Source organism: Carassius auratus, chromosome 38 (assembly GCF_003368295.1).
Source record: "Carassius auratus strain Wakin chromosome 38, ASM336829v1, whole genome shotgun sequence".
NCBI lineage: Eukaryota > Metazoa > Chordata > Actinopteri > Cypriniformes > Cyprinidae > Carassius > Carassius auratus.
Window position 1 is genome coordinate 23,750,767 of NC_039280.1, and position 12,093 is coordinate 23,762,859.

General features: G+C 39.8%; 1 protein-coding gene across 9 annotated transcripts in view; it reads left to right on the plus strand.

The window, feature by feature from the left end:
- LOC113057425 (neurexin-1a-like) overlaps positions 1–10,329 on the plus strand; it is a 129,973-nt gene extending 119,644 nt beyond the window's left edge. For 5 of the 9 annotated variants that reach the window (XM_026224832.1, XM_026224836.1, XM_026224835.1 and 2 more), the window contains 2 exons: positions 826–913; positions 8,800–10,329. In XM_026224832.1, coding sequence (XP_026080617.1) covers positions 826–913; positions 8,800–9,104 — 393 coding nt within the window. In that variant the 3' untranslated portion in view covers positions 9,105–10,329. The remainder of the gene's footprint in view (positions 1–825; positions 914–8,799) is intronic. The other 4 variants (XM_026224834.1, XM_026224837.1, XM_026224840.1 and 1 more) reach the window with 1 other exon arrangement.
- Positions 10,330–12,093: the final 1,764 nt, after the last annotated feature.

The window sequence follows — 12,093 nt, forward strand, 5'->3', positions numbered from 1 at the left end:
GACAGTGAAATTATATTCATACTGTATTTAGTATTAATGCCAGTACGAGATCAACTAACTGTAAATACTTTTGTGCATAATTACTGATATTGTGGTCGTGGTGCATCGTTTGTGATCAGGGTAAAAGTAGAATACTACCCTGAGACAAAATTGCAGTAGTACTAGTATAAGCTACTGTATAAGAATAAGTAATAAAAGACAGAACTGTTCATAGTCAAAGAGCCAATAACTTATAGGCACAAATTATTACATTTAATTATCGAGGCTGTTTACACTAATAGAACAAACATGAACAACAATGACAAGATGAAAAAAAATTAAAGAAAAAAATAAACAGACAACGGAGAGAGGAGGGCGTAGAGTAAGGACAGTGGATTTAGCTTTTGATGTGACAGATATGATATATAGTACATCGCCCTTTCTAATGTCTGCATATGTGATATCACACCTTTTTTTTTTTAAATAAACTTTTAAATTTCAACTTAGTTTGCTAGTAATTTAATAATGGTTATATGTAATCGTTGTTTCAAGAAATGGAAAGTGGATTCAGAAATAAAAATGTTTAATTCTCTCCGAGGAAATGTTGCAGTTATTCACATTGAAAAAACACACAAATTATTATAACAGACCATTCTGACTGTTTGTAATCTATTATAATAATTTGTTTCTTTATTGTTATACTTTTCACAGCTAAAGTTTCTCAAGTGTGATGTATACCCATTCGATTAAGCTCAGTTTTCCATTTCTCTTTTTTTCCATGTTTTTCTTTCTGTGTGCAGTTCTTCTTGAATTCATCCGCTCTTTCCCGTATCATCTGTTTTCCAGACTACTGATGACTTGTTGGTGGCATCTGCCGAGTGTCCCAGCGACGATGAGGACATCGATCCGTGCGAGCCAAGCTCAGGTAAGTTAGGTTAGTCTTCTCTTTACTACCACTTTTCTTCCTGACTGTTTGTCCTCACTTTCACCTCAACAGTTCTGTTGTTCTTCTACAACAATGTGCAGTGTTGGGGGTAATACATTACAAGTAACGTAAATTACGTAATCAGATTACTTTTTTCAGGTAACTAGTAAAATAATGCATTACTTTTTAATTTACAAGAAAATATCTGAGTTACTGAGTTGTTTTTCGTTTTATTGACTGACAAGTCTCCTGTCCCGGTATTGGAGAAATCAGAAGAGATACAGAGTACAGAGATCAGTACAGAGGCGCTGTGTGAACATGATGTAGTTCTAGACTACATATGAATGTGCATTCATTCATCCCACTCACAAAAAAACAGATTTAGTATTCATCAAAATTAATTAAAACAGTGAAATGCAAACTCAGAATATGATGCAAACCTGCAATAATTAAATATGTTAAATAATACTAATGTATCTAATCCCTAAAACTAATGTCTTTGTTGCTGACCTTTGATGTAGAGGTCTTCACAGTGCACCCGAGACCCGTCGACCCGAATCTATTACCTCGGGTCCCGGGTCTGTTTAACATTGTGTGTAATACCCGTGCGATCGCCGATCGGACTCGTAGAACATCCGGCCGTTATCAAAGACTGCTTGTGTTTTTTGTAACTTGCAACTTGTAAAATTAGGAAAAGAAAAGAGTGAGCCAAAAAAAGTGATCTCTCTCTCTCTCTCTCTCTCTCTCTCTCTCGCTCGCAGACTCAAGAGTTAATATAAGTGCACACACGGTAATGCTTGCAGACTTGACACACTCATATTTAATATATTTCAAATCAGCAACACAATCTGAGATGAACTGTCACATGAATGTTTTCTATTACGCTCAAATTGCGTTAAGGCATTTTAGGTTGATAAAGCTAGCACGCATGTGCAGTCATGTTTCCATGGCAAGCAGTGAGGGACACTTCGACCGCCAAACCGCGTTTTACATTTTCTCCCATTTTTATAATATTATAAATGAACCGTTTAATCTTAAAGTTTTAGTGGTTCAGATTCAGACTCGATGCAGAGCAGAGAGCACAGACAGAGATCAGATGATAGTAAATAAATAATGTCAGCGGCCATGGCATTGCACGAGCGATCGTTATTATAGTTCAAAAGGCAAACAGTGTAAGTTATTAAGCGAATTAACTCGAGTCAGAATGTACATGTGCACAGTAGCATTTGTCATCCGTCACCGTGACATCAAGTGGACTTCTGAAGCTGAAATAATGAGTGGATTCAGCTTGGACTTGGAATAACGAGAGGAATAACATGAATAACTTTCTTGACGGAGGATTGTAATGCATCACAGGCAGTCAGGTACAAGGAAGAGAGACCACGGCTCTTTAAATTAGGTAAGACAAAAAGCTGTATTCTTCGCAACAGGTTTATTGACTTGTAATAGCAATTTAAGGTGGAATATGTCAAAGTCGGGTCCAGTCGGGTCTGTGTCTTCCCGGCGGGTTCGTGTCCAGATTTCAAGTAATATACGGGTCCGGGTCGGGTCCGGGTAGGCATTTCTCGGATCTACACGGGTCCGGGTCCACCTTTTGAAATAATAGACGGGTCCGGGTCGGTTCGGTGTAGTACATTACGGGTCTCTGTCGGGTTCGGGCAAGAATTTTTGGACCCGTGAAGACCTCTACTTTGATGATCCAGTTCAACCATACTAATAAGCAAAAATGACTTTAGATAAACTAACAGTTGTGCTTCATTGTTGTTTTTTTTTATATTATTATTGCTAAAGAGTGCTGAACCTTCTTCTCCTGTGTTCTGCTGTACAGATGTGAATTTATTTTTTCTTCAGCCTGAGGTTTATTTATGAAACTTTTTGTTGTGAAAGGGCTTATACATTTGCTATAAATAGAACTTATATTAAAAACAATTAAGCCCTGCTCATTTTTAAAATGTAACACAGAAGTACCGTAACACATTAATTTCCATAAAAAGTAACTAAGTAACATAATTAGTTCTTTTTTTACGGAGTAATGCAATATTGTAATGCATTACTTTTAAAATTAACTTTCCCCAACACTGACTGAATGTGTCTGTACCTATTATTTTAAAAGTTAAAGCTGCTGTTAATGTAGGTTGATTGAGCTTGTCATTGTAGATTAATTGCACATTGATGTTTGTGTGTAGAAAAACAACAACAACAGTGAATATGGACAGAAGAAAAGTGAAGTAAAGAGAAAAGAATACTTAAACTATTATTAATGGTCTTTGACAATTTAAAAAAAAAATCTATCAGAAAGGATTTTCATTTATTGTAAGAAAGACAGTAGATAATGGTCACTGATTAGAATTTATTTATAAATGCTTATGAATGGTAGTTCAAAGGGGGAACAGTTGAAAAATCATCCGAAGGGAAAAACTAAGAGAACGAGGAAGATTCCCTTCAATCCCCTGCCCTGGAAATGTGACGACCACTTGTTATAGCAAAAATAAAATAAAGAAATGCTTATTTGTTTTAAAGAGGGTAGAAGCAATTAATTGTTAAATTAGGTTCTTAGCCAAAACAACAAACAAAAAAGGTTACTGGCTTCTGGGAGGAGAGCTGAATGACATATACAGGTAAAAGAAAAGAAAAAATCAACAGAAGCTTCCCTCTACTTCCTTACTAACCAAAAACAGAGATGAACATTCTTCAAAAGAAAAGTTTTAGAAGGATACAATAGTTTTAATATGGACACAAGTTGAGGAAAGAAAGAAAATGATAATTACCTGATAGCAAAAGGGCTACAACACAATTGATGCAGAGGCTCTGACAGTTTTCAAAGCAGTTTTCATAATTGGAATAATTTACTTTGGGCCGTTGAAGCATTAGAAAAATAATGCACACATGAGGTGTAATGGTCAATCAGCACCTTGGTTGTGCATTATTTTTCTTATAATTTAACCTTGCCTTACCAATGTGCTAGATAGTGCCAATGGGTACCAGGGGACTTGAAACAGACTGGGAGTCAGAAAACATGCAGGAGGTCAAGACAAGGGTTGGGCAGATGAGTGTAGGTTCTGACCAGAGAAACTTCAAACCTGGCAGAGTTGAACAGAGCAGGACAGAGAGTCACTGAGGACTGGGAATTATGCAGGAAAAGACACAGTTCAACAAGACTAAAGCAATCACTATAAGAAAAAAATAAACTTAAGGCAAACCACACGAAATACAGAACAATCTGGCAAGAACATGATTGTAGAGGGTAAAGTAAATATGGAGGATAACACATGAGGAACATTTGAGCACAATGAGGACTAGGCAAAGACTTAACAACATGTGGTACAATCCAATTAAATTTTCTGACACACTTGTGAAATTCCCTAAGCACTTCCCCACGGTGGAATCCCCCGCCACTGTTTTAAAGTGCATTCAAGAAGTGGGCGAGGGAAGTTTACACGGAGAGACCCTCAAGCCCTCGATTTTTACATTTTACATTACATTCACACACACACGGCAGTGTCTGCCATACAAGGCACCATCCAGCTCGTCGGTAGCAGCTGGGGTTAGGTGTCTTGCTCAAGGACACCTCGACACTTGGTCAGGTGGAGCCGGGGATCGAACCACCAACCTTCCGGTTTGTAGACAACCTACATGAACCACTGAGCCACTGCCGCCCCAGTAGCAAGATCATTGGTGTCTTCTTCATCAGAACTTCCAGAGCCATTGTGCACCGGCGTGTGCAGGAAATGGGCTACAGAGAAGAAGCACTGGACTGTTGCTCAGTGGTCCAAAGTACTTTTTTCGGATGAAAGCAAATTGTGCATGTCATTCGGAAATCAAGGTGCCAGAGTCTGGAGGAAGACTGGGGAGAAGGAAATGCCAAAATGCCTGAAGTCCAGTGTCAAGTACCCACAGTCAGTGATGGTCTGGGGTGCCATGTCAGCTGCTGGTGTTGGTCCACTGTGTTTTATCAAGGGCAGCGTCAATGCAGCTAGTTATCAGGAGATTTTGGAGCACTTCATGCTTCCATCTGCTGAAAAGCTTTATGGAGATGAAGATTTTGTTTTTCAGCACGACCTGGCACGCAAGACCCAACACTCTGGATGAGCTTAAGGCCGCTATCGAAGCATCCTGGGCCTCCATAACACCTCAGCAGTGCCACAGGCTGATTGCCTCCATGCCACGCCGCATTGAAGCAGTCATTTCTGCAAAAGGATTCCCGACTGAGTGCATTAAGTGCATAACTGAACATAATTATTTGAAGGTTGACTTTTTTTGTTTTAAAAACACTTTTCTTTTAATTTTTCCGAGATAGGAATTTTGGGTTTTCATGAGCTGTATGCCAAAATCATCAGTATTAAAACAATAAAAGACCTGAAATATTTCAGTTGGTGTGCAATGAATCTAAAATATATGAAAGTTAAATTGTTATCATTACATTATGGAAAATAATTAACTTTATCACAATATGCTAATTTTTAAGAAGGACCTGTACAATAAGGGCATGCAAAAAAGACATATAATAAAATTAAAAGTAAAGTTAAATAAAGCAGTGCAAGGCAAATGGCAGATAGAGTGCAAATCTGTGAAGTGAACAAACAATGCAGATAAAAGGTTTTTAGACTTATTCAGTCTGATTAAAGTGACAAAGTGCTCAAAAGCAGTTATTTTGTTTAACTGACTGAAGAGGTAGTAGAATGATGTCAGTTCTATGCTGAATGAGGTATTGAGCAGACCAATGCTGCACAAAGTGACTGGTGCATGCCATCGTATATTAGTGGGGGTGGGGGGTGGGTGAAAGGACATGAGGACGTGGGATCTGGGGGGGGGGGGGGGGGGGGGGTTCATAGTTCGGTGGTGACTAGGGCAGAAGAGGGATGGGCAAGTTCGGGAGCGAGTTCAGCTTCCTGACAGCCTGGTGGATAAAGCTGTCCTTCAGTCTGCTGGTCCTGGCCTGGAGACTCCGCAGTCTCCTCCCTGATGGCAGCAGGCTGAAGAAGCTGTGTGATGGGTGGGTGGGATCACCTGTAATGCAGAGGGCTTTGCGAGTGAGACGTGTTCCATAGATGTCCTGGAGGGAGGGGAGAGAGACACCAATGATCTTCTCAGCTGCTCTCACTATGCGTGGCAGAGTCTTTCAGCAGGAAGCATTGCAGATGCCATACCACATAGTGATGCAGCTCGTCAGGATGCTCTTGATTGTGCCCCTGTAGAAGGTGTACATGATGGGGGGCGGGGCTCTGGCTTTTCTCAGTTTGCGGAGGAAATAGAGATGCTGCTGTGATTTGGCCAGTGTGATTCTTGGCCAGTGCTGCTATGGTTTCAGTCCAGGAGAGGTCCTCTGTGATGTGCACACCCAGGTCTCTCCACAGTCACACCGTTGATGGTCAGAGGAACGTGCTGAGTGTGTGCTCTCCCAAAGTCAACAACAATCTACTTCATCTTCTCCACGTTCAGAGAGAGATTGTTGTCACTGCACCACCCGGCCAGGCGGCTCACCTCACTCCTGTAGTTTGTCTCATCTTTGTTGCTAATGAGACCCACCACAGTCGTGTCATCCGCAAACTTAATGAAGAGGTTGGAGATGTGTGACGGTGTGCAGTCTTGGGTCAGCAGAGTGAAGAGGAGGGGGCTCAGCACACATCCTTGGGGGGCCCCAGTGTTCAGTGTGATGGTGCTGGATGTGTTGCAGCCGACCCGTACTGCCTGAGGTCTTCCAGTCAGAAAGTCCAACAGCCAGTTGCACAGTGAAGTGTTGAGCCCCAGCTGGACCAGTTTGTGAATGAGCTGTTGAGGGATGATTGTGTTGAATGTTGAACTGAAGTCTATGAACAGCATTCTGACGTATGAGTCCTTTTTGTACAGATGTGCTAGTGTTGAGTGGACGGCAGTGGAGATGGCATCATCGGTCGACTGCTTGGACCTATATGCAAACAAGGAGTTGAAAAAGGGGTTGAATTTACAGCTTTAGCTATATGGAATATACATATGACTAGATAATGATCTGTGATATTTTAGTTCTACTGGAGAATTTCAACACCATCAACATCAATTCCATGTGACAGTATTAAGTTGAGAGTATGATTTTGACAGTGAGTAGGATCTGACACGTGTTGTCTAACCCCAATACAGTTGCATATTGCTGTAAACTGTAGCAACATCTCCCCTTTAACCTTTCAGATCCAGCATATGTTGTTAAATGTTTGTTTGTTTGTTTTGTTTTTTTTGGGGGGGGAGGGGGGGTACACTCGTTTAAAGTAATGTAATCATCTTGCTTTAGCCAGGTTTCTGTCAAACTAACCACATGTAGTTTATGAACAGTGATCATATCATTGATACGATTGGTTTGATGTTTTTGGTTGGAACGAAAGAGAGTCGTTTTGACCCGTGACTATGCTGCCTCACAGTGACCCAATCTCCCTGCTGCACAGGCTCTTAGGACCGAACTTGTGAATAAATGGAACAAATGAGAAAAGAAACAGAGCGAGACATAGAGAAAAATAAGCAGTAGGAAACACAAATGTAGATGCGATTGACAAGCTTATAGGCTAACGGAATGCTAACGTGTAGCGCTCACAGTTCAGATTTAAAATTACAGGCGGATGATGTCAAACTAGTTTGTGATCAAATCAGAAATATGGTGAGAATTAAATTATATTTTAGCAATTAAACAACAGAGAGTGATAGTAAAAGAGATTTCAACAGAAACAAAGTCACACTAAGCTACTTAAGTTATCAAGCAGTTATCAAGTTTTATAACCATTAACTCATCTAAATACATGCAGTTTTGGGTTGCACTTTATTTTACAGTACGTGTACTAACATGTACTTATAGTGTACTAACAGTGTATTTATCTAAGAAAGTTCTGGTAATACAAGGTAACTACATGGGGTAGGGTTAGGTTTAGGGGTAGGTTCAGGGTTAGTACCTAGTTACTACATAGTTATTGTAATTACTATAATAAGTAAATAGTATGTACATGAGGAACAGGACTGTAAAATAAAGTGCTACCCAGTTTTGTCTTGGTTGTAATTTACTTTATAACTGAAAGTTACAATATTCACCATATTCACGTAATTGTTATATTGAAGCAGCATATACTTGATGTTAAATAATTTGCACACAATGTTTGTGGATAGTATTTTTCCTTTATGAACTTTAAGTAGCCTGTTTTATCATCAAAATCATCATATAACTGCATGAATACCTATAAAATAATCATATGTTGTTTTTCAAAGTACTAACTTGAAAAAGCAGTAACTATAATTTGTCCATGATGTTGATATGACCTCTCTACTGTTCACTAAGATAAGCATTGTCTCACACATAAAGATTCAGTGTCAACAAAGGATGTTTACAGCTTTATATTGTACTGAAAATAGCTCTTGCATTTTGAAGTCATGTCGGAGATGTGGCCTGTTGGGTAGTGCATGTATACTCAGTTTTACCATTTCTTATTAAAAGTCAGAAGCAGCAGCACTTGTAGCAGGACCAGACTGCGGTCTCCACAAGGGGGAATTTTATATATCTATATATATATATATATATATATATATATATATATATATATATATATATATATATATATTTACAATAGTAAATTATGTTTATCTGAAAATGTAAAAAATGCAAACAGGTTTTCTGTAAGGGGTAGGTTTAGGGTTAGGTTAGGGGAGAGAAAATACAGTATAAAAGTAATAGAAGACCATAGAAAGACCACAGAATTCACAGAAATTAAAATCTGTGTATGTCAATATGATAAAGTGTGGGAAACTTGGGATAAAGTGTATTGTGTGGGAAAGCTGGAAGTGTCTCATGTATACTTAGAAAACAATATTCCAAATTGTCCAAGTTGGTGAATTTTAGTGAAACATGTTTGATGGACTGACCTTTGATGTTTTTGTTTCTTCAGCTAACCCTACCGGCCCCGGGGTGAAGAGCTATCCTGGTCAGTCAGAGGTTTTCCGTGAGTCCAGCAGTACCACAGGCATGGTGGTTGGCATCGTTGTTGCTGCCGCACTTTGCATCCTCATTCTTCTCTATGCCATGTACAAATACCGCAACCGTGACGAAGGATCGTACCACGTGGATGAGAGCCGCAACTACATTTGCAATTCAGCCCAATCAAATGGAACAGTTGTAAAGGAGAAACCAGTGGATGCCACAAGTAGTGTCAGCAAGAGCAAGAAAAACAAAAACAAGGAGTATTATGTGTGATACTATTATTCCTGCTCCTTACAGGACCATCATTCTCATCCACAGTTCTCATAAAAGTCAAATATAAGAACTACTCATGTAAGATAACAAAGACTGAGGGATTATGGGAAAACATTTAGTCATTATAAATTAAACAGCGTACAGTGGAAATCTTTGATATTTAATTTGTGCACATTGAAATGGATGATAGAACTGGTGGACAGACACTTGCAGATGTTCAGGAGATGTCCAACAGCCTGGTCAAGATAAGACAAGCTGATTAAATACCCAACAATTACCCATAAGTGATGGAAAGATTACCTAATCTACCCGGATTCTGGCACTTTCTTGTATAACAAATGCAAGAAGAAGGGAATGAAGAGTAAGTAATGGACTATTACAAAATGTTTTTATGTTTTTTGTTTTGTTTTCTTGAACCATCACTGAAGAATGAGAGAATAAGAAAGGACAGAACAAGTTTCTCAGACTTGATAAGTATTATACAGGTAGAGCTTATATAAATTTGACAGCTGATGGTAAAAGGGAAAAGAATATTATGGCATTATTTTTGGCAAACAAATGGCTGCAAAGCAATTGTGGATATCTCAGTGATAATGGATTCAATGTCATATTTAATATGTTTCTATACAGTAAAACTACAACTGTGTGTTTTTGGACTGTCACAAACATGTGTTTTATGACCTGTTGCATTAAGGATGCAAACTTTATCTACTCCTTGTCAGAAAAGACCACAAAAGAATCTTAACGCATATTAGAGAACCTATAGATATCAAATTTTTTTTTTTTTTTACAATGGGTTTTTTCATCATGTTACCTGCAAACTGTTTTCTGCAAATGAATGTTCAAACATATTTTGTAATATATGTGTTCACATACACATTTAGAGTCCATGGTTTAGAAGGTACTCTGAAAGACACAGAAAACAATGAAGCCAGAGCCTTCCAAAGACATATCACTACTAATAAACTCACAAAACTTCCATGAGATGTATCAGCCTGCAGTAAGAGATGAATCCATGTTTATTTGTGTTTGCACTCCCTCAAAATGTAATCATAAATCAGATTCATTTATTCATTTCTGTCTGGAGAGAGTATGTGTCTGTGTGTCTCCCTTCTTTTCTACTTTTAGAACAAGAAACCGGAGAATTGAGCTAAACAACAGAATTGATCAAATTAATTTAACTTATTTTTTAGATCTGTATAAAAAATTTTATACAGTATTTTGTTTCAGAGACTTCCAAATTGTATGTTTAAAAAAACAATAATAATCAAGCAAATAAAATATTACCCAGAATAAATTATTTTCTCTAAATTATTTTATGAATATGTGCTGTCTTGGATAAATGCTAAATCTTTATTTATGCATTTATGTATGTAGTTGATTATTTAGTAAGTATGTAACGTATATTTTATATTTACACAATATTTTATATAATACCATTATGATTATATAAAATGTGCAAATCTAGTGAAATGAAGTGTGGTTTAGGATCAAGCAGAGGGTTGTACTCTGTGCTCAGTGCTTTCAGGATTGTTGAGTGTCGTCTGGGTGGTGCTGGTGTCAGCTGTTTCTGGGTGTGTTGTCTCCACAGTTTCACAGTAAATTGGCAGCATCCTCTCAGCTGCTTCAGGTGGCTGATTTACTGGTGGCTGTATATATAGCTTTCCATCAGACAAGGCACGTGGCAGGTACAGTGCAAATCAGTGAAGTAAACAAACAGTGCAGACAAAAAGATTGTGGTGCAAAAGAGCTTATTCAGACTGATTTTAAAGTGACAAAAAGCTCAGAGAGCAGTTCTTTATTTAAACTGACTAAAGTGGTACAGTGGTTGTTAGATGTAGTGTGCAGACACAGTTTGTTAGTGGGAGGGGGAGTGGAAGGACCTGGAGATGTGGGAGCTTGGGGGGGATGGGGGGGTCAAAAGAGTAGATGGGGGTTCAGAGTTCAGTGGTGCCTGGGGCAAAAGATGGGGGGGGGGGGGTTAGGGGGGCAAGGTTGGGAGGGAGTTCAGCTTCCTGACAGCTTGATGAATGAAACTGTCCTTAAGACTGCTGGTCCGGGCTTGGAGACTCCGAGGTCTCCTCATTGATGGCAGCAGATTGAAGAAGCTTTGTGACGGGTTTGTGGAATCACCTGCGATGCAGAGGGCTTTGGGTGAGATGGGTTCCATAAATGTCCCGGAGGGAGGGGAGGGGAAAGAGACACCAATGATCTTCTCAGCTGCTCTCACTATGCGTTGAAGGGTCTTCCGACAGAACGCGTTGAAGGCCCTATACCACACCGTAATGCAGCTAGTCAGAATGCTCTCGATGGTGCCTCTGTAGAAGGTGCACATGATTGGGGCCGGGGCTCTGGCTCTTCTTAGTTAGTGGAGGAAGTAGAGACGCTGCTGTGATTTCTTGGCCAGTGCTATGGTGTTGTCAGTCCAGGAGAAGTCCTCTGTGATGTCCACACCCTGGAACGTGGTGCTGCTCAGTCTCTCCACAGGTGCACTATTGATGGTCAGAGGAACATGTTGAGTGTGCATCCTCCTAAAGTCAACAACTGCACCACCCAGCCAGGCAGCTCACCTCGTTCCTGTAGTTTGTCTCATCTCTGTTAATAATGAGACCCGATACAGTTGTGTCCTCCGCAAACTTGAAGAAGAGGTTGCAGTTGTGTGGCGGTGTGCAGTCGTGTGTTAGCAGAGTGAAGAGGAGGGGGCTCAGCACATATGCTTGGGGGGCCCCAGTGTTCAGTGTGATGGTGCTGGATGTGTTACTGCCGAACCGTACAACCTGAGGTCAGAAAGTCAGAAAGTCCAACAGCCAGTTGTACAGTAAAGTGTTGAGCCCCAGCTGGACCAGTTTGTGAATGAGCTGTTGAGGGATGATTGTGTTGAATGCTGGACTGACGTCTATGAACACCATTCTGACGTATGAGTCCTTTTTGTCTAGATGGATGAGTGCTGAGTGGACGGGAGTGGCGAAAGCATCATCGTTCGAGTGGT